This window comes from Terrapene carolina, unplaced genomic scaffold (genome assembly GCF_002925995.2).
Source record: "Terrapene carolina triunguis isolate 2854851 unplaced genomic scaffold, T_m_triunguis-2.0 Scaffold238, whole genome shotgun sequence".
Lineage (NCBI taxonomy): Eukaryota > Metazoa > Chordata > Testudines > Emydidae > Terrapene > Terrapene triunguis.
Window position 1 is genome coordinate 8,813,230 of NW_020664589.1, and position 22,469 is coordinate 8,835,698.

Below are 22,469 nucleotides of genomic sequence, written 5' to 3' on the forward strand. Positions count from 1 at the left end.
TACTTCGGCTGTTTTTCTGCAGAGTGCAGCTCCATCAGTGGAAGATGTAAGGTAAACACCCCATCCCTCCAGCAGTAAGAGCCATGCTGGGGGGGAAAATGCTGATAAAATTTCCTATCACTAAGTAGCCATCTCACTCCAGGAAGTAGCTTCACCTCTGTGCCTCAGTTTCTCCCTTTGTAAAACCGACTACAGTCCTGCTTCCCAGGGTGCGGCTTTAATACGTGTTCGAAGGAACCTCCCAGCCATGGCTTAGCTGGCCAAGTTTGCATGGGCGACTCCGGCTTTCCTATCCCCGTGAGGCCACGCCCCTCCTCAGGCCCAAGCAGCCAGGAGGTTGCTGCTATGGCAACAGAGCGTTTCCCCTGTGCGTCTGATGTGAGGCCGGGAGTTACGCACGGCAGTTTCCGGATCACGTGACCACTGACGGCGGGAGGCCCCGCCCTCTCTTGGCCCCGAGCCCCGCCCGCTGCGTCCCGGCCGCAGCAGCACTGGGGCGGGGAGGCGGCGCCAGCCGTTCGGGGAGCCTGACGCTGTGATTGGTCGGCAGCGTGGGATGAGGCGGACCCGAGGCCGGTGGGCGGGGCGCTGCGCTGCGCTGTGGCGGGTGACGTGGGTGCGCGCTCCGAGCCGAGCCGGGGTCTTAGCGTGGGGGACTCTCCTCAGCGCAGCGCGCGCGCGCGCGCGGGCGGGACGGGTGGGGGGGGCAGCCCCGTGACCCAGATTCCCGCCTGGGGGGTATCACCGCGAGTCTCGGAGCATCCCGGCCCGGCGTTAGCATGGGCCTCGGCTCTTCCAGACACAGGCTAGGGAAACCGGACCGGCGGCGCGGCGCGGCCTGGGGGGCTAACGGTTCTCGGGCCTAGTTCATTGCCCCAGACTGAAGGGACGCGCAAGGATCTCAGTGTACTGAGGTGAGACGCTACCCGCCTTGTCTCTCTTTTTCCAGGCGCGCCCCCCGGCGCGTAGCAATTCCCGGGCCTCCGGGGCTGCGGCATCGTGTCGTGGGGGCTCTGCACAAGCACTAGGGGTTTGCCTCTCGCGGCTGCAATAAAGCCCCTTCATCAATGTCTCTGACTCGCTAAGATTGGCACCATAAGGGTCACAGTTTATTGCGTCTCTAGCTCCAGGGCAAAGCTACATTTGCAAGCGTCCACACTGTCAGGGGGAGGGATAGCTCAGTGGTTTGAGCATTGGCCTGCTAAACCCAGGGTTGTGAGTTCAATTCTTAGGGATCTGGGGAAACAATCTGTCTGGGGATTGGTCCTGCTTTGAGCAGCGGGTTGGACTAGATGACCTCCCGAGGTCCCTTCCAACCCTGATAATCTATGATTCTAATTGCCAGCACTGCCCACGCAGCCTGGGGTCTGAGAGGCTGGCTCACACTTCATCAGCAAGAAAGCATCTGAATATGAAATTTAACTTTACAATTATGTTGCTGATGATGCATGAAACAGGATAAGTATCCAGAAGTCTCTCCTTGAGCTGAGTTGTGTTGGCTCTGCAGGGCTAACAATTTAAAACTAGGGAAAATGTTTGAAACTCATAAGGACTATATGTGTGGAAGCTGATTGAAACAGTATCTGCCATTTTTAGGTAGACCCTTATTAGAGTAGAGCAGCATTTTAGGGTTATTGTTGCACAGGTTGCATATAGAAAATATTTCACTTGCAGACTGGAAAAGAGAATACTAGAAATGCTGTTGTCCTAAACTGCTGGCAGTGCCTTAGATACGTGACTCATTTCTGATCTGAACGGTAACTGCAGATGTTTTCTTCTCCCACTTTGCTTTCAGAGGCTTGACCAAACCATTCGGCAGGATGTTGGGATTCCTGAAGCAGCCTGTTGTGGTCACTGCAGAGATCAATGTGAATCTGGTGGCTCTGACTGTGATGGGATTAGTAAACCGGCTCTGGGCACTCTCCTACCCACGGGCAGTGGTGTAAGCACAGCGCTTCACTTCCCATTTAAAATACCTGGGATTTTTTATTTTTTTTTAAGTTTGCGAGTGAGAATGTAATGGTGATGAAAGGTTCTGGATTGCTGGCTCAGGATACTTACATCCTGGTGTGGATTCAGCGCACGCAGTGGCAATGCAAGCATCCTCACCAGCATGCCTCAACCCTGACCTAGAGGACTGAAAGGGATGCTAAATCTCTATGCTCCATTCAGTCCCTCTGCTGAGATTGCCAAAGGAGGAGTCAGTTAACGTCCCCATCATTAAGGTATGGGCGCGTTGTGAGATGTTTCCAGTTAGACTTGACACTTTTCTTTCTCTGTGGTGTTTCAGTTTTGATGAAGTTTACTATGGCCAGTTTGTGTCTCTGTACATGAAGCGGATCTTTTTTGTGGATGACAGTGGCCCGCCATTTGGCCACATGCTGCTAGCTTTTGGAGGTAGGGGCTCCATTGAACTTTAATTTAGGAAGCATTTATTGCTCTTTGCTTTGGGGAATGAGGAACAGGTTGCAGATATGCTTTCAGTTCTCAAATTCTATCCTTGTGGAGAAGGGATAGGGCAGAATTTCTTCCACGGAGACCTTGCTGATTTCATTTGCTTTAGAATGACCACATGGGCTTTGGGCTAGTGCAGAGGTGGGTAAACTGGCCCGTGGTGGGACTGTCCTGCCCAGCCCTTGAGCTCCCGGCCGTGGGGACTAGCCCCCGGCCCTTCCCCCGCAGCCTCAGCTTGCCTTGCCGCCAGCGCTCTGGGTGGCAGGGCTGCAAGCTCCTGCCAGGCAGTGAGGCGGCGAGAGCCCCGGGGTGTAGTGTATTAAATTGCTCCCCGTAGGATTGTTACTACTTATGGTGTGCTACTTACGTCTGCCAGTGCTAGTGCTCTGTAAGTAGCACATTCCTACGGGGAGCAATTTAATACACTACACCTGGGTAGGGGAGGCTGTTCCTCCCCAAACAGCCTGCCCCCTCCCACTTCCTGTCCCCTGACTGCCCCCCTCAGAACCTCTGACCCATCCAACCCCCCTGCTCTTTGTCCCCCGACTGTCCCCTCCCGGGATCCCCCGCCACTAACCGCCCCCCCGGGACCCCGCCCCCTATCCAATCCCCACCGCTCCCTGTCCCCTGACTGCCCTGACCCCATCCACACCCCCGCCCTGACAGGCCCCCTGGGACTCCCACACCTATCCAACTGCTCCCTGACTGCTCCCCGAAACCCTTTGCCCCTCCCCACCCCCTTACCATGCCACTCAGAGCACCAGGACTGGCAGCCTTAAGTAGCAGATTCCTAAGGGGACCAATTTAATACACTACACCAGCCCTCCATACAGTTTTAGAATCCTGATGTGGCCCCCAGGCCAAAAAGTTTGCCCACCCCTGGGCTAGTGGCTTGGAGTGCAGGAGGGGGGAAAGTGGTGTAACTCTGCAAGTTTACCATTTGCCATGACCCCTACCCATTTCCCTATTACAATGGAGGTTTCCCCCACGCTTTTATCTTACTCCCAGACAAACAGGAGGACCGAACCAAACTGTACAATGACCTGGAGAGGTTAGAGCATTGGGAATAGAAGGCAACAAGAGAAGATACAGGCCCCAAAAGTGTGAAGTCAAGGGAGAGGAAAGGGACAATATAAAATGGGGGGGATTAATTAAGCAGTTGCCCCTTTCATGTCAGTGTGTGGTTTATTTTCATATTGTCTCCTGCATACTATCCTAAGGTAACTTTTTCATGTAATAAAGCACTGTTACAAGGGAGATGTGCGTCTGGGAGAGATGGTCCATAAGACTCTCTCTTCAAAAAGTGGTCTGAGTATAAAATACTGAGGAGATACTCATGGGGATGTAGTGGGAGGCTAACTCTGATTAAAAAACAAATCTCTATGGAGAGTAATTAACCTTCACAATTTTATCACCCATTTCCATGTGCCACTCACTCCAGCCACATCTGCTGCTGTTCTTTTTCAGGTTACTTAGGAGGCTTTGATGGAAACTTCTTGTGGAACAGAATTGGGGCTGGTAAGAGCTGATTTTAACAGTGTCTCATTCTTCCAACAGAATAGAGCTGCATTTCAGAGCTGACTAATGATTTTTTAGTCACTAATAGAAGCAGAGGGGTTTTTGTTTAGTTTGTTTACTTGATCTTGGTGATGTTTCTTTAGAAGAGATGTTAAATCAAAGTCTTCTGTATGACTGCAGTGGATGTTTCAGAAGATGCTAAAGATCCCATAGCTCAGAAGAGAGTAGAGAGTAATTATAAAAGGCAGCATAGTCCAGAAGATAGGTTAATGGGACTGAGAATCAAGACACCTCCCAGCTCTCAGATTGACTTGCTGTGACACCTTGTGCAAGTCCCATTTGCTTGGTTTTCAGAGGTGCCGAGTATCCACAGCTCCCAGTGATTTCATTTCGAGTTGTGGATACTCCGTTTTTCTGAACGTCATACTTCACTTTACCCATCTTGAAAAAGGGGAACAATGATACTTGCCCATTTTCTGAAGCCCTTTGAAGTCTACAGATGAAAGCACTGTATAAATGTGAAGGATTATTATTATTAGCCTATGTTACTTCAGATAATTATATTCTAATGTCCCCTAACTGTGAGTAAAAGAAATTGCAGGATCGGGCTACAGCCCCGCATTGCTGATATCTTAGCTCTTTGTTTATAAACAACATGGGGAGATACCTTGAGTCTGAGAAGAGCTGTATGAAACCAAATCCTATTCTTCTTGCAAACACCGATAGAATAAGCAACGGCTTCTAATGCTCTTGTCCTCACACTGTTGTCTGTTCTAGAGTACAATATGAACGTGCCCATTTGGTCCTTGCGATTGCTGCCAGCACTAACTGGTGCCCTGTGTGTGCCTTTAGCGTACCAGATTTTGGTAGAGCTGCACTTCTCCCATTGTGCTGCGCTTGGAGCTGCCCTCCTGATTCTCTTCGGTAAGGATTGTGCCTTCAGCCTTACTCTCCATACAGAGGGGGAATGATCCACTTTCCCCTTTGAATTCTTCCACGTTGAATTTTTAGTGCATGTGGCAGTTAGTAAGAGCAGTGCTGAGAGTTAGGGAGGTGGGTGCTGCGGTGCACCAGTCCTGATCAGCATATCCTGCTATTCAGTCCTGAGGCCCACACACAGCTCTTCCCATGCACTTCAGTTCTGACCTGCAGCACAGCCTGCGGTTCCAGTCCTGCTCCTAACTAGACACGACTAGGTCTCTCTATTATTGAACAAAGAGGAAGGTTCGACACGGAACCTCACAGCCATGCGGGCAGCTTTATTTCTTTGCCTTTGAGGAGCCTCTTCAGGCTCTTCCTCAGATTTCTGTAATATACTGGGGATGGGTGTGCAGGACAGAAGGGCCATACCTCAGCTTTAGATTTCAGCAAGTCTTTTCTTCTTCCCCTCACCCATCTGCCATTTCCCATGCTTGAAAGGTTTCTCAAACACAGAGCATGGCTCTGTCTCTCCTCTCAGGCTTATTATAATACTGTGAAAAGACTTTTGTTTTGCTTTCTTTGGAAATGTTTCTTTGATTCTCAGTTGATCAGGTCTTTAGAAGTCCTTATGGTTGATGGTATTGTTGCTGCCATGAGTATTGCTTGACAGTTTTCCTACCAATAATTTATGCCTAATTTGGTGTGTATATATCTTCTCCTTCTGTTTCTAACAGAGAACTCTCTGATCACTCAATCCAGGCTGATGCTCTTGGAATCAGTACTAATCTTTTTTATCCTGCTTGCAATTTTGTCCTATCTGAAGTTCTACAATTTACAGAAGTGCAGGTACAACTGGTTTTCATTCCTGGGCATTGGATAACCTTCTAGTTAGTTGTAATAAGCTAGTCATCATTTTAAGTATAAAACATTTGTGCCTCTTGGGTTTTTTTTAATTGCCATATAAATAAATACATCAAAGGCGGTCTGGCACCAATTATAATAATCTTGTGTGTGGTATACTGCAAACCTTATTTGGGGTGTGGGCTAGTGGTCCAAATTCAGGCTGGGGAAGCAAGAATCCTTATCTAATTGTAGCTGTGCCTTGGGCAAGTCACTTCATTTCTCTGAGCCTCAGAATCCCCTCTGTAAAATGGGGATAATGATACTTGACCACTCATAGTGATGTTGGAAGGATTTTATCTTCCAAGCAGTTTGAAAGTTTAAATTTATATTGGAATTGGAAAAGGTTCAGAAAAGGGCAACAAAAATTATTAGGGCTATGGAACGGCTTCCGTATGAGGAGAGATTAATAAGACTGGGACTTTTCAGCTTGGAAAAGAGATGACTAACGGGGATATGATTGAGGTTTATAAAATCATGACTGGTAAGGAGAAAGTAAATACGGAAGTGTTATTTACTCCTCATAACACAAGAACTAGGGCGTCACCAAATGAAATTAATAGGTAGCAAGTTTAAAACAAACAAAAGGAAATATTTCTTCACACAACGCACAGTCAATCTGTGGAACTCTTTGCCAGAGAATGATGTTGTGAAGGCCAAGACTATAACCGGGTTCAAAAAAGAACTAGATAAATTAATGGAGGATAGGTCCATCAGTGGCTATTAGCCAGGATGGGCAGGGATGGTGTCCCTAGCCTCTGTTTGCCAGAAGCTGGGAATGAGCGACGGGATGGATCACTTGATTACCTATTCTGTTCATTCCCTCTGGGGCACCTTGTCATTGGCCACTGTCGGAAGACAGGATACTGGGCTAGATGGACCTTTGGTCTGACCCAGTATGGCCGTTCTTATGTTCTAAAGCAGGGGTCCCCAACGTGGTGCCTGTGGGCGCCCTGGTGCCCGCCGGGGCATCCATGTACACCCGCCTACTGGCCGCTGGAAAAGCAGCCACTGAAATGCCGCCGAGAAGCGGCAACGTCAAGAAGCGCGGCGGCATTTCGGTGGCGATGCCTCTTGCCGTTGCCGCTTCACGAATTTCTGCGGCGATGCCTCTTGATGTTGCCGCTTCACGGTGGCATTCCGGTGGCCACGGTCCTCGGCGGCTAGTCGTCCGGCGCCCGCCCCACGGAAAAGGTTGGGGACCACTGTTCTAAAGTGTTTAAATGATAGTGGGGTTGTCTTGGCTTCCTTATAATTTAAAAAAAAAATCCCTTGGCTGTTTCTCCCTCATTGCCAATTCCTGGTCTGGAAAATTTCCCTGTGCATAGAAATAAAGAGGGTGACAAATATCCCTGTTAGTCATTTGTTATTGCTCATGGGCGCAGAGTCAACTTAGAAATCTTTGTCTCTTCTCACATGGCTTTGTGTGGTCTCTGATTCTTGCAGAGCCCCATTTAAAATAATAGCCTTTAAACTTAGCCCAGCCTGTGGCCTAGCCCATTGCTTTATTGCGATATTGGAAGCTGTGCAGACTCTCAGTGCTTGGAATGACTTTTCAGGGTCAGGAGAAGTGTTTAACATCCACACCTAGACCAAGGATAACAATCGCTGTCCTGGGAGGCCTGATATAAACTACTATTAGCATAAAAGAATTCTAGTTGGGTGCCTGTATCTTACTGTGTTTTCTCTCCTTTTGTCCTTTTTTCTAAGCCCCTTCACTGCAGGCTGGTGGTTTTGGCTTTTATTGACTGGAGTTGCTTGTTCCTGTGCAGTTGGGTAAGTACTGACTTCTCCTGTCATGTTGTTTTACTAAACTCCCAGATTGCTTTAGTGTTCACCATCTCAGCCTTTGCTTTGCTGTGTTATCAAGAGCTCAGCTTTCCAAGACTCGCTCTTGATGCTGCAGCTAGTTGTGGCACATCTGTCTGTAGCAAACTTCTCCAGGTTTTATTCTTCATTGAATACCCCTGAAATAATCAATGAGCCGATGACATCAATCCACATAAAGCAGTGAAAGACAAACTGATGGGGGTTGTACTGAAAAGAATGAAATACACATCTACCCCGATATAACGCGACCCTATATAACACGAATTCGGATATAACATGGTAAAGCAGTGCTCCGGGGGGGCGGGGCTGCGCACTCCAGCGGATCAAAGCAAGTTCGATATAACGCGGTTTCACCTATAATGCGGTAAGATTTTTTGGCTCCGGAGGACAGCGTTCTATCGGGGTAGAGGTGTACATATATTGGTACAAGCCTCCATCAGAGATGGGCCTTCTAAAAACTGAGACCTGGATTTCAACTCCTACTCCCAACTTTGTGTTTGTCTGAGTTCAGGGACCCTCCATACTCTACCTTGTGATAGGCTGCCTTGTTATCAACAGCCTCTCCGCCTTTGTCATTAGCAAGCAAATAGCCACTTCAGAGACCAAGCCACAAAGCATCTTATTCAGTCAGCGTACAGAACTGGAGCACCAATGTTGCTGGGCTTGGGAACTCCTTGCTCAAGAGAGAGTTTGAATACGTACACCTTGCATTAAATCTTGTCTATAGTCTGGGTATGTTTAACCCAATTTGATCTTTGTGTGCCGTCTTCTCAGGGTAAAATACATGGGGCTTTTCACCTACATGCTGCTCTTGGCCATCGCTGGAGTCCACTCCTGGCACTTGATAGGAGACCAGACCTTGTCAAATGTAGGTAGCCTAATGTACTCGATAAATAGCATGTAATTACATTCACAGCATGCATCCAGAGAAGGAGGCGCAAGCTAAAAGCCTTCTAAACCATCAGCTAATAATTCAACACTTGAAGAAATCCTAGGCATGTGTTGCAATTAAGCCTACTGTTATGGTCTGGAAGCCCTCTTCTTGCAGAGCTATGGCCCTGCTATGTTATAGGAAAAAAGCAGGGTCAAGTTTGAGAGAAAGTGTACGTGTGTAGCTTTTCTGGTGCCGAACTGTATTTCTGAACGGGAAGTGGCTTGCCCTCCTGCCCCTGCTGCTACCCATCTTTAATATGGTTTGACAGGGTCTGCAGGTTAAAACCTATCCAATTTCAGTGTATCCTGTGCACCCCAGTCTGACCTTGCACGAGAAGTGATTAAAGTGTCCGCTGTGGTAAGTCCACAGGGAAGTTGGGGATTTTTTTTTTCCTTTTCCTTTTTAAAAATAACCAAGTACCTGGTTATCCTCAATAGCTGGGAAAGGGGTGGGGGAGCAGGGGAATAAACAGATCTGCTTACTTTTTCCCAGTTCTGCTGCATGACCTTGGGCAAGTTGCTTCATCTGTCTGTGCCTCAGTTTCCCCATCTGTAAAATGGGAATACCCTTCCATATTTCACATAAATGTTGTGAAGCATGATTAAATAACACTGTAAAGTGCTTTGAGATCCTGAGCTGTATTAGCCGTATTACCTATCAGTGGGGGAGAGCTGCACAAAGCTGGGACTTACCTGAAAGGATGTAACAGTGAGTTCTTTGTATTCTGCCAGGTTTCTGTGTTGTGCCATTTGCTGGCGAGGGGACTAGCTCTAGTAGTCGTCCCAGTAGCAATGTACCTGTCTTTCTTCTACGTTCACTTGACTTTGCTCTACCGCTCAGGACCTCATGACCAGATTATGACCAGTGCTTTCCAGGCCAGCTTGGAGGTAAGGAAAGCGGGAGTGAAGGAAAGGAGATGTTGGAAGTGGGTCGTGCACATACCCTCTGTTGTGGAAATGGACTAAATTAGCACCATGAAATACTTGCTCCTTTGTCCTCATCTTGCTGCTATTGTGCTATAAAATGGCTTTAAGCTGAAATAGTGAGGAAGTGCTGAGTCCTAATAGTAAGTGAAAGCTCTGTCCCCATCTCTATCCTGGGGCTTTCCTTTGTACCAAAGCAATGTTTGCTGTCCCACACAAAATATGCCCACTCTTCTACATAAGAGCACAGTTAGAGCTAAATTCTCGAGTTGGTTATGCCAGTGGAACACTACTGAAGTCAGTGGAATTAGTCTCACAAGTAAATGATATAATGAAATCACAAGGGGGTTTTAAAAATACCAAAACCCAGAATTGGAGGGAAACTATCTAGTCAGGGCTAGAAGATCAGTAACATGTCCCTAACACAGCGGGTCACCTATAGATAGAGCCCTGTTTTATTTGCAAATGCAAACCAACATGAAATAAAATGAAAAACTCGCCCTCTAGTGGCAGCTCCTGTCCCGCCACTCACTCAGATTTGGCCCCTGTCATCATGATGGCAGGATGGATGGGTCAAACATGAGTGGAACTGCGACCCCATGCGTCAGTTTGCAGTGCCCAGAGCGGGGAGCCAGGCCCACCCCCAAGGGACAGGAGCTGCTGCGTGAGTGTGGGGCAGGCTTGCTCAGTAATACCCATCTCCCCCAGGCTTCCCTCCCTCCTCAGGCAGGACCCAGCCCTCCCCCGGTGCCTCCCACTCCCCCTGCATGACTCAACCATCCTCCAATACCTGTGGGGGGCAGGACCAGCCCCACTGTGGATGAGAGAATTGATAAAATGAAATAACAAGAAATTCCCCTCCAAACCCCCCAAAATTATAAAAATTTATTTTACGGGGCTCTACCTACAGATTCAGTAGAGACAGATGTTAGTCACATTGCTTAATCCTCAGACGGCGGTACTGAGAGCAGTGTAAGGACCTACATAGACTAGAACAGGGCCCATATAGAATAGTCGCTTAGTTTATTGTTGGTGCAGGATTGCTTTGGGGATGTTCCCTGAGACCCTGAAATTCTGCAGGCTTCATTCTGTAACCAGATTACCTCTGAACATAATGTTGCAGGATCGGAATTTTATAGCTATAACGAGGACCGCAAGCATTATACTAACATGTTATATTACACGTTAAAGCTGTGAGTGACTCTCTTCAGAGTCAAACAGCTTCTGAGTTTTTTTCCTCTGGTTTATTATCTTATTATGCTTTTTAGGGCGGGCTAGCTCGGATCACACAGGGCCAGCCCCTTGAGGTAGCCTATGGCTCCCAGATTACCCTGCGGAATGTTTTAGGCAAACCCATGCCATGCTGGCTCCATTCTCACAAGAGCACTTATCCCATCAGGTGAGGAATCTGTTTTGTTCTGTAACACTAGAGTGTAAGGGGCGGGGGTTAACTGTGCTCCTGTTCTTGAGCTGACAGTTCAGATCTCACTGTCTGTGTCTGTGCAGCATCATAGCCTCTCTTTACATCAAGCTTTCAGGGTATGTTATCTACTGCATGTCATACAAAACCTTGTTATTACTCCACGAAGGGCTTTGGAGCCCATTAATATTCCTATTGAAGCGTCGGGGGGTAAACTTCCATTGAGCAGTTCGTAGTTATAATACCGATTAGGATAATGTGTGATTCATCCTTAAAAGAATTTTGTAATCAGCTTGCCAAACCACTGGCAATTAATTTCAACGTCATTGAGAAGAGGGAAGGTACCAGAGATTTGCAGGGGAAATAAAATGTAGGGGGAGAAGGGAAAATCCTAGTATTTACCTTAGATTCAGTCTCACTTCAGTCCCTAGTACAATATTAGACCAGATTATGAAAGAGAGAATTTGTAAGTACCTACAGGGTAACAGAACACCAAACAGCATGGGCTTAAAAAGAACAGATCAGAGCAAGAAAAGGGCTTGCTTTTCACAATCCAATTCCAAAATGAGAGGATGAATGGAATGTGGTAATGATGCAAGGGCTCTAGATTTCAGTAGTGTATTCAGTGTTATCTGATGTGATTAAATTAAATTTTAGATTAAATCTCAGGAAAAACTTCATTCCTGTAAGAACAGTAGGACAATGGAACAGACTCCCTAGGGAGGTTGGGGAAGCTCCTTCACTGGAGGTTTTCAGAAGGAGGCTGGAGCCATCTGTCTTGGATGGTTTAGACACAACAAATCCTGCATCTTGCCGGTAGGTTTGACGAGATCAGTGGCTCTCAACCTTTCCAGACTACTGTACTCCTTTCAGGACTCTGATTTGTCTTGTTTCACCTCACTTAAAAACTACTTGCTTACAAAATCAGACATAAAAATACAAAAGTGTCACAGCCACACTATTACTGAAAAATTGCTGACTTTCTCATTTTTACCATATAAGTATAAAATAAATCAATTGGAATACAAATATTGTATTTACATGTCAGTATATAGAGCAGTATAAACAAGTCATTGTCTGTATGAAATTTTAGTTTGTACTGACGTCACCTAGTGTTTTTTATGTAGCCTGTTGTAAAACTAGGCAAATATCTAGATGAGCTGATGTACCCCTGGAAGACCTCTGAATAACCCCTAGTTGAGAACCACTCGACTAGGTGACCCTTGTGGTCCCTTCTAACCCTATGATTCTAATTGTCCTTGGAAATGTAAATTGGTAGGAATTTGAGCACTGTTACATGGCCTGGAAATTGGTTAAAAGGATCAGGAAAACCGGCACTGTATTGAGATGCAAAAGGCATCCAGTGGGATGCAACTGAGATCAGTGATACTACCATATTCCTTAGCAATTGGGACATGTTGGAAATGCCAAACGAGTACAGAGAAAAAAACAGAGTTTAAAAGCTGGGCAGGGAGACAAAATCACGTTGACTTGGTCAAATGGAAGCTAATATATATGGCATATATCTGAAATGCAGATATTCAGCTCACGGGACGGGGGAATGGCATCTAGAAAGCTGTAATTTACAAAAGAAATCTTGGTTGGTAGTGGAGAGAAAACTGAATGAATGAGTTTCCCATCAGCTGCTGCAGCCAGTAGACCAATGCAATGTTTTGGCTACCTATACAGAGACTGTTACGTTTCCCCAGAGTAAGGAGATGACAGTCCCTTTTTCATACAGCTCCTTTGGCATGGTAGCTAGAATACTGCATATGATACTGGGCATCACAATACCAAACTGATGCTGGCAAACTTGAGAGGATTCTAAGATCAGAGCGAAATGAGTCTAGATTGACTAAGGCCAGGCCTACACTGCGCACTTACTTTGGTATAACCATCACTCAGGGGTGTGAAAAATGCACACCCCTGAGTGTTGTAGTTACGTCGACCTAACCTCCGGTGCAGACAGTGCTGTGTCTCCCACTGACATAGCTACTCCCTCTCACGGAGCTGGAGTTACTAAGCCGACAGGAGAGCGTCTTCATCAGAAGTGGTGCAGGTACGCCAATGCAGGTTTGTAGTGTAGACTTGCCCTAAACAATGACTGTGGGGATGAGAGAACCATCGAAACACCAAGGAAGGAGGGGAATGGTTTATGGTGCATGATGGGGTATATGTAAAGAAAATTAAGAAAAATTACCTCCATTGATTTCCTGCATTGTTGGATAGTGGTCTCAAGGGAAACAGTGGAAGCGCCGTTGTTTCTGGCGTTTCAGATTAGACAGGGTAAACTTCTGGGGAATATACAGCAGGGACGCATCCTCCATTAGCCTGGAGGGCTGGAAAAGAGAAGCTAGTAGGTCTTTTCCCTATTCAAGTCTCGTGCTCTAATCTTTCCACCTTCATTTACCCAAGCACTGGCCAAAGCCATTGATAGCCCAACCCACTCCATCCCTTCATGGATATTACAGTACAGTTCACTGCATGGAAGAGAGGGTCTGAGCATTGGCTTGTCAGGCACCCCTTGAAATGGAAAACAAGAAAACACGGTGAGTGCTGGGTGCACTCTGCTCCTCGGAAGCCTTGGCCTCAGCACATGTATTACATTACATCTGATGTGCTGTGACTCCTGAGCTTTGCTCTGTATATTGTGTCTCTTCAGCTGTCTTCAAAAGAACAAAGCCAGTGGTGTAGTGCCGATTCAGGTCACTGAGTGAGACTTGCTAGTTTAATCTGAGGCTGCTCTCTGTTCCACACAGTCACAGGGAACAGCGCTGTACCATTCCCTCAGAGTTCTGTCCTCTTACCTACCCTTATAGGTACGAGAATGGCCGAGGCAGCTCCCACCAACAGCAGGTGACTTGTTACCCCTTCAAGGATGTCAATAACTGGTGGATCGTTAAGGATCCTGGGAGGTGAGTATACAGGAAACATGCTTAAATGCCATACCATGAGCTCTGCTGATGAAAACGGATCCCAAAAGCTAAGCAGGGCTAGGCCTGATTAGTACAGGGACTGGACACCAGCTGGGAATACTGGGTTCCATAGGCTTAGAGAAGTAACTGTGGTCTAGTGGATTGAGCATGGGTCTGGGAGTCAGGACTCCCAGTCTCAAGTTGTGTTCCCCACACTCCACTGACTCACTGCATGTCCTGGGGTAAGTCACTGCACTACTTCATCTCCATTCCCCCATCTGTCGAATGGAAATGATAGTGTTATTGGATCTTCTGGGTGCTGGAAGGATTTAATTAATATTTGCAAATGCTTTGAGATTCTGGGATGGAAAGTATTATACAAGGGTGAATAATTTGTATACAGCAAGAGAGAAATAGAAACGTCACCATAAGTTTAATTCCAGAAAAAAATCTCCTACCACCAGATAGTGACTAGAACTGGGCTTCAGTTAAATCTTTTGCACAGGCAGGAGGGGGCACTCAGCTGTAGGGAGATGCTGGCTGTCCCGATCACCCTGCTGGCTGACTTAGGAGCAGCACTGAGGTGCTCCAAAAAAAGAGCTGCTCCTGCCAGAGGCATGGGACCTGGGGGTACAAAGGGAATTGTAAAGAGAAATGAAACTGATGGGAAAGTCTTCGAATTCCATTTCGCATGTGAAAAAAAACAAAATACTGCTTCTAAAGTCTGTGTGCAGGTCTCAGTGAGTAGGGCTGACCCTGGCTGTACTTGAGTAGGCCTCAGGAAATAATAGAATTCACTTTGAGGGAAAGTATCTGTTTGTGTTTGAAGTTAGGAATGAGATATAGATCCTCCCAAATTAGAGAGAATCCCGTGTGTGTGTATCCTGAGAGTCAGGAGCCTGGTCTGCTCTTAAGTTTTGTCAATTAGGGGTTATGCCAGCCAAAGCCCTAGTGTAGACAGGTAAACTGGCAAAAAATTGCTTTTGTTGGTATAGTTTATTTTGTTGGGGGAACTGATATAAGCTGTACCAACTAAAGGATGTTTTGCTGGTATAAACTGCATCCAAACTAGGAGTGTTTGCCAATATCGCTGTGCTGGAATGGCGCTGAAGTATAGACCTGAACAGAAAACTGCTGGATCGACAGCCCTGGGGGGTGAAGTTTTCTCTTTATCCACAGAGCAGCTAAGTACAGGGAAGGCTGGGGAAGCTTCAGTGCCCCACCCCTGCCAGTGTGCATTGTACCTGTCTAGGGTGAGAAGGGGGTTGTGTCTCCATGACCCACACAGGCTTCGGAGACTGCCCAATGACGGCGTCCGTTGTGATAAGGATACGTGTCAGACCTGACTCATTTCATATAAGCCATCAGTCAGCTGTTAGATGGAAATACATTTTGGTGACCAGTGGCTGACCTGGATTCAGATCAGCCACCAAGAGGCTAAAAGCTCTGTTTCCCATTACTGATTCCCTGAGTCAGCCTGTCCCTCTCTCTGCTTAGTGTCCAATAACTTTCTCTGCATCCAGCTGTAACCCATAAGGAGCTCAGATTTCTCATCTGACTGTCCAAATGTTTCTCCTCCTTCCTTTTGTCCTGGTCTCCAGGCTTTTCAAGCTAATGGTCACTAGTTGGCACTAGCTGTGATGGGGAATTGAAACATTTCTTTTGGTTTGTCACCCTGGCAGGCAGCAGCTGGTGGTGAGTAACCCACCACGTCCCGTCCGACATGGGCATATTGTGCAACTGGTCCACGGCATCACAACTCGTTACCTAAACACGTATGTGCTTCTCCCAGCCTGCTGGCTCATTCAGTTTTGTTGCTTCTCTTTAGTGTCTGTGTAGGGATGGGGGGGACACTGGTGAGTGCTGGTGCTCTCCCTAAGACACTTCTAGGCTCTCACAGTATACTCAGCCATAGGCCTGGATACAACTGGTCCAGTCATTAAATGGTTTCTGGTTAGTATCACAAATTGCTCTTCTACTGCCAGACCAACTGCAAAAGGCAAATGACAGACCATTTATGGGGTATTTAGAAGTGTTAGAGACCTCTTAGGTCCCAGCTAGTCCAATATACATTGTGACAGCATTGCACATTTCTACATGCTCACTCGTCTGGGTAATTTTTTCCCCCTAACAGGCAGGTCTTTTTAGTTTTTGCATCAGCACCACCCACACCATTATGGTAAGGGTGGGTGAGTAGACTTTGGGTGGGATTTTCAGAAGCGCCTAATTGACTTAGCAGCACGACCCATTGAATTTCCTGGCATGTGGCTTTCAGCTGACTTGGTGCTCCCAATCATGTAGGCACTTGAAAAGTGCACCCATGTGCCTGGCTGTTGTGTGTTTGTGACAGTTTTGTAATGCTGCATTATTATAAAAATGGTCTCTTAAGAGTCCACATGGACTTCAGTCACCTAGATTAGGAGGCGGGGCATTTGAACCCTGAATGTTGGTTCTCTTTGTGCTCATTCCAGGCCCAAGCGGGTCAGGAATGCCAGTTGGTCCATTCTCAGAAACCCCACTGAAGACCATTACTATTCCAGCTACCCTTCTGTTTGCCCCAGTTGAGGTGTTTGTGCTTTACCAAGGATGTTAGCTGGCAAAATCAGCTTCCTCCAATGCTGTTTTATGGCCCTTTATAACACGGAGCCCCCTCCCTTTCTTTGCCCCCCCCCCCCCCAAATATGCCACTTGATTTGTGCCAATAGGTTGTTTGGCTTTTTGCTTGCTGAATTTCTGTACCCCCCTGAGTAGCTTTGTGGGGTTTGATTATTAAATAACCCTGTGAAATGAACAGAGAATTTAGCCCAGAACACTTACTTTATGGATCTTGCAGACATGATGTTGCTGCACCTCTGAGCCCACACTCCCAGGAAATCTCCTGTTACATTGATTATAACATCTCCATGCCAGCACAGAACCTCTGGAGAGTGGTGAGTGGAAACTTGGGTGAGGGGCAGGAAGGTTTTTCTCCTATTGGGAAACGTCTAAGACAAAGTAAAGATCACAAGACCATCCCTCTCTTGCAGGAAATTGTAAATCGGGAATCGGACACAGACGTGTGGAAGACCATTTTATCTGAAGTAAGGTTTGTCCATGTGAATACCTCAGCAGTGCTGAAGGTAAGTGGGTTTATGTACATCAGGCTTCTCCTCTTCCCTTGTAATCATCCTGAGGGTCCATGCAATCTGTGTCCAAAACTAATCCTCCTTAAAGTGAAAAAGCCCTGTATTTTTATCAGCTTGGTCTGACATCAGTCTGGTGAAAGGACTGTGTTTCTGATGGCAATGAAGCACTGTAATGGCATGATCTGTTACAGACTGAACACTGCATAATTCCATTGGATGTTGCAAGTGCTCAGCTCATTTGAGGATCAGCCTGTGGGTCAGAAGTAGAGGCTACATCATTAACAGCGGGTGGTGGACAGGCCTGCTTAAGAATTCCTCTTCACAGGTAACATTAAGGGAGGTGTCTGAGACAGTATCCACTTTACTAGTTGATCTAAGCTCTTTTACCACGTTCGTCACTGTCACTACTGAGCACTCACTCCACTGCCATCCTATTAAGGGTGGGGTCTGTTTAGCTCTAGCAATAGGTCTGAAATTCAGGAACAGCTTGGCAGGATTGTGCCTTTTCTTTAAGCCTTCATTTTTATTTTTCAGCTCAGTGGTGCATCTCTACCTGAGTGGGGCTACCGGCAGCTGGAAATCATCGGGGAGAAGTTGTCCAAAGGGTATCACCAGAGCATTCTGTGGAATGTGGAGGAGCACAGATACGGGAAAAGTAGGTCTCAGTAGAGTTCTATAGATTATAATGTGTGGGCTTCCTCTTCAGGGGAAAGGGGCTAGATATAGTACAGAAAGGCATTTATTGGTGGTGCTAGGGCCATAGAACCTACGCCAGCCTGTAGGTTGGAGTAACAGCTGTAGGACAGTTCTGCCATCACTCCCACAGCCCCGAGGGTTGAGTTACTTGGGCTGGACATGGAGATGAGGGATTTGTCCCCAAGTGACTGGGACTGTTTCTATGAACATTAGGAACACATCCCCTTTGAGCAGTCTGTGTCCCTCCTTCCTTGCACATGGAATCACACCAGTTTCATTGCAGAAGGGCCCCTCTGAGCAAAGGAGAAGGAGGGTTATGGAATGTTGGATGTTTCTGAGCCATGTGATGCACTTTCAGGCCAAGAGCAGAAGGAGCGGGAAGTGGAGCTGCACTCACCCACGCAGGCTGACATCAGCAAAAACCTCAGTTTCGTGGCCAGATTCACAGAACTGCAGGTGACTGGGCCAAGGGAACAGGGAGGGGGGTGGGATGTGATTCCTCACTGCATGCTAGGCAGCGGTTCTGTGCAGCATTTCTGTGAAGGGTGCCTCGGATTGATAACAGCCATTGCTTCGTCATTAGGGGGAGAGTTGTTTTCTCACCTTCCCCATCAAAAAAGACACATGTGAACAAAACTACCTGTTGAAACAGCTGTAGGGGCCACTGCAGTGTTTTCTATGGGCCGTTTCTGGAGGTAGGACATGTGTTGCCGTGAAACATTGTGAAGTTCTGAAAACATATGTTGCAAAATGTTGTTTTTAGTTTATCCAGCATGCTGATCTATGGCATGTGCTTAAAGTACCGCCAGCTGTATAACTCAACTGTTCAGTAATAGGGCACTCCAAGACTCAGCCTTAACATGGATTTTTAATGGGTGTTATCACTGCACTTGATGTCCCTTACTAATCTTCAAAAATTCAATAAGGAACCAGTATTCATTTAAAATGATTATGACAACCCGCTCTGGCTCAGAAACTTGCCTGGCCAGTATAGTGTGGGATTGCTCATCCATGCCAGGTGTCTTCATTGTAGTTCCAAATCTGAAAGTCCTCTGATTGCTTTGTTCTAGTGGAAGATACTAACATTGAAAAATGAAGATACAGAACATAAGTATAGCTCTTCCCCCCTAGACTGGATCACTATGGATACAAACATCGCTTACTGGTTCCACCCTCTCTCTGGTGTAAGTATGTGTGTCATGTATTAAGTCTGGTTTGCTCATTTGGATTATGTGAAGTCTGAAATGGAAGATATGAAAGGGGTGAGAATGTTTGAAAGAGATCAGGCTCAATTCTCCTGGTGTCTTTCTAGGATGTCTCTTACAGAGAGGGGTGGGTAGGAACCTGTTGTGAGTTTCAAAGCAAATAATTTTCTCCTCTGGTAAAACAAACACTTCACATTTTAATTTAATAGAAGCTTTCCTTTCCCCCTCCCACATTCTCTTGAAATGTTCCTTACAATGCCAGATAGGACAGTTGGTATAACCCGCTGCCCAACAGTAGAAAAGTAAACTGGAGAGTTCTGCAGGCACTCGATACAATTTTTGACAGCTTTGTTCCTTAAATTGCAATTTTCCCTTAAAGTGTTAGCAGAAGAGAGTTGTTTACTTAATATTCACTTGATCCAGTGTAGAACATCAGTCCACCACTGACAGCTTCTTTCAAATGCCATATATAAAAATGAATGACGAAATAATACAGCCACCCCACTGTCAATAGCCAGATGGATAGGGGATTGCCACAGCTTGTCAGGTAAATGCTGAGTTTTTGGATTGGGGTGTATACAGCTATGTAATACTTAATTTTTGGCTTCTCTCTGTAGTAAAAAATCACTGCTGTTTTCCACCTCTTATCCTACAGGCTCAGATCCACCTCATTGGGAACGTTCTCACCTGGGCTTCAGCTAATGTTGCAACCCTTGTATACGTGTGTCTGTTCCTGTGGTATTTGCTTCGACGACGGAGGAAGATTTGTGACATCCCTGAAGGTCTGATCCCTTAGCCACAGAAGTAGCCTTGTACAGAGCAGTTTGACACCTTGCTGCACAGAAGCTGTGAGAATTCTAATTGGGGTTCAGATATTCTTGTCTATGGTCAAAGAACTACAGATCTCCCCTGGTTAGCTTGACGAGCTGGGCGCTCTCCTGATAGAAATTTTTATTGCAGGGCACCATCCTTTCTTTGGGAGATTACATTGAATATAGTATCGATGCATTTCCTGGATGCTTTAATGCTCAAAGGATCAGATTTGGAATCCATCAGCGCTCACCTGCCCTGAGTATTTTAGAGGTGCCCTTATACATACAGGTCCTGTCTGCTTTGCATGACCACTAAAGATCCTATTCCCAGTTTTACACAGCATAACCTTTGGCCAAAGTGGCTAGGGAAATGTTATCTAGCCATTCCCACGTGTGCAACATTAAGAACTTTTGAAAAATTGCCTGTTCTTGCAGTTGCTAGTTTCCAGGGTGTTTGGTAGCAGACCCTCTCAGGAGTTCTGATTAGTGTGTTGCCCTTTCTGTCTTGTAGATGCATGGAGGCTCTGGGTATCAGCTGGAGGACTCTGCGTGGGAGGCTGGGCTGTGAATTACCTCCCCTTTTTCATGATGGAGAAGACACTTTTCCTGTACCACTACCTGCCTGCTCTCACTTTCCAAATTCTACTGATTCCTGTTGTACTGCAGCATCTGACCGATCACCTCTGCAGGTACCCAGGAAAGCCTACAGGGTGTTCTGCAGTTCTAATTAGTGGGGATGAAGGTAGTGAAATGATGGGGTTCATAGTCCCAGCTGCAGCACTGACTTCGGGCACGTTGCATTATGTCCCATCTGTAGTAACGCTGCCCTGCCTCCCAGAGGGGCATGGAGAGAATTACTCAGTTAATGCTTGTACAGCGCCAGGCAAGGTAAATTGCAGCCCTGTTTAGCAGTTCATTTCTTTGGAGGCGAGAAGACACAACCTGTTTCCTGGGGTCTCCATGTCTAACAGGTAGCAGAGTTCCAAATTGCTACATTAGACTCTTGCTATTAGACTATGGAGGTAGCTTTGCTTTAACTTCATTTCTTTCTCTCCAGATCCCAACTCCCTAAGAACGCGTTCAGTGCCTTGATGGTAGCCTGGTTCTCCTCCATTTACCTGGTCTATCGCACATTCAGCCCACTGACATATGGGGAGCCTACCCTCTCAGCAGCTGAGCTCAGGGCCCTGCGCTGGAAGGACAGCTGGGACATCTTGATCCGCAAACACTAGTGGAGCCAGTCAAGATAGAACTGATCATGCTTACAAGTAACTCTGCTCTCATTTCTTAATAGGGGCTCAGGGTAAAAAGCCTTGTAATTTACATTGGTTAGGGATGCATCCCTATGGGGCAGATGATGTAATGGGAAGACTCAGTTTCTGTTCTGCTCTATAGCCTGAGTTAGTCTCATTGCAAATCTACAGTATTATGTCTCAAACTACCCTTGATATTTAGTGTAGAACAGATGCCTAGAGTGTTTACTGTAGTGCTTCCTCATGGTCTAATCACCAGCCTCTTGTTCAAGGCTGCCACCTTTTGGAGGGAGGAGACTCATACTTGACTAGATGCATTCAGAGGAGACCCTAGTGACACTTCACTGAAGCTTTAACTAACTTAACCTCAACACAGTAGAGCTCACTAGTGCCCAAGGCCAGATGGCTGAGAGGAGATTGAAAGCACTACACAGGGATTTGTTTGTTCATTCCTGCTCCCTTTGCTCTTTAGACACCCCTTTGGGTATGTCTGTGCTGGTGGGGGGAGGGGTGTGAAAATACTTTTATATAAAATGGTTACATCTATGTGGCTGTTGTTTCTTCATTGGTTTATTAGTCAAAGCAGCACAACTACTCGAGCCAGGCTTTGCTTTTATAAGAGATGAAAAAAGTTCATCTTCAACAATAACCAATTTTTCCTGCTAGGCTTAAGCCTGCATTTACAGACTATACATGAGAGACAGGAGGTACCAATTGGTGTTTGTTTTAAAATGTCACTAGTGGACTGAGAGAGGGAGCACTAAGCTAGAGCCTGGGATTTCACATTAAGTTTGCAGCTTTTCTTCTGCTCATTTGAGGATGTGCCACAGCACTCCGAGCTTTAACGCTGCTTTGGGGAAGGAATGAGAACTATAAACCATGTCTGCAAATGAATTCGGCCCAGCAGACTCTGCACCCAGTTAGTACTGAAGTGTTCTCCAAGGTCAGCCTTCCTGACATGGGGCACAAAAACTGAAGCCTACGCTACATAGAGTGTAGTTAGGCTCAGCAACTAGTGACAAAACACCTCAACTAGAAGGCGGAGCCCCACTGCTCCTTTGTCTGACTGTAAGTTGCCTGTTGCCCAAGAGAAGCCTAATTTTCCTCAGCTCTGAGTAAAATAGACTTCTCATTATTGGCACAACTGCAGAGGTCAGTCCTTTTCCCCACACAGAAGGGTGAACTGTGGCCCTTCTGTCCATGGCAATGCCAGATCTCTGGAGAAGGGAAATCTCAGGGGGCAGCTGGGGACCTGTACCTGCTTGTTTAAAAACAAGGCTCTTTGCTGCGTCTCACTTGGAGCAAAGAACTGTTTTCCTGGCAGCTAACCTTGCTGCTAAGGAAAAGCACCATGAGGGGAGATTATTAATCTTGTATCCCACTGGGTTTAATTCCTAGGGGGATTTCAGCACACCATGCCATCTAACACCAGGTCCTGGGTCAATAATCCAGCTCCTTCCATGAGAAGATACACACACAACCCTCTTGAATCTGCCCCTAAGTTACTATGGGCACGTCACAAACCAGTTTGTTAAAAAGGTTGGTCTGGAACAGAGGCAACTT

At 46.6% G+C, this 22,469-nt stretch overlaps 1 protein-coding gene across 4 annotated transcripts; it reads left to right on the forward strand.

The window, feature by feature from the left end:
- The first annotated feature begins 726 nt into the window (after positions 1-726).
- Positions 727-22,466, forward strand: POMT1 (protein O-mannosyltransferase 1). 4 transcript variants are annotated; one of them, XM_024193067.2, is made up of 20 exons: positions 729-914; positions 1,796-1,942; positions 2,291-2,397; positions 3,922-3,972; positions 4,750-4,896; positions 5,628-5,739; positions 7,504-7,569; positions 8,398-8,491; positions 9,289-9,444; positions 10,749-10,879; positions 13,720-13,815; positions 15,498-15,590; positions 16,649-16,745; positions 16,842-16,934; positions 17,475-17,595; positions 17,995-18,092; positions 18,707-18,820; positions 19,497-19,623; positions 20,165-20,342; positions 20,711-22,466. In XM_024193067.2, the coding sequence occupies exons 2-20, from the start codon at positions 1,821-1,823 to the stop codon at positions 20,883-20,885; spliced, it is 2,178 nt and encodes a 725-aa protein (XP_024048835.1). In that variant the 5' UTR covers positions 729-914; positions 1,796-1,820; the 3' UTR covers positions 20,886-22,466. The 4 variants fall into 4 exon arrangements, with proteins under 4 accessions (XP_024048833.1, XP_024048834.1, XP_024048836.1 ...); XM_024193065.2 differs by having other exon boundaries at positions 727-914; positions 20,165-20,802; XM_024193066.2 differs by lacking the exon at positions 8,398-8,491 and adding an exon at positions 8,857-8,914 and having other exon boundaries at positions 727-914; positions 20,165-20,802.
- The last annotated feature ends 3 nt before the right edge of the window (positions 22,467-22,469 follow it).

Coding starts and splice junctions, on each gene's coding strand:
- POMT1 (XM_024193065.2), top strand. CDS start 1,821: ATGTTGGGATTCCTGAAGCAGCCTGTTGTGGTCACTGCAGAGATCAAT. Junction 9,445..10,748: donor CTTTCCAGGCCAGCTTGGAG/GTAAGGAAAGCG, acceptor TATGCTTTTTAG/GGCGGGCTAGCTCGGATCAC. Junction 13,816..15,497: donor ATCGTTAAGGATCCTGGGAG/GTGAGTATACAG, acceptor TCACCCTGGCAG/GCAGCAGCTGGTGGTGAGTA.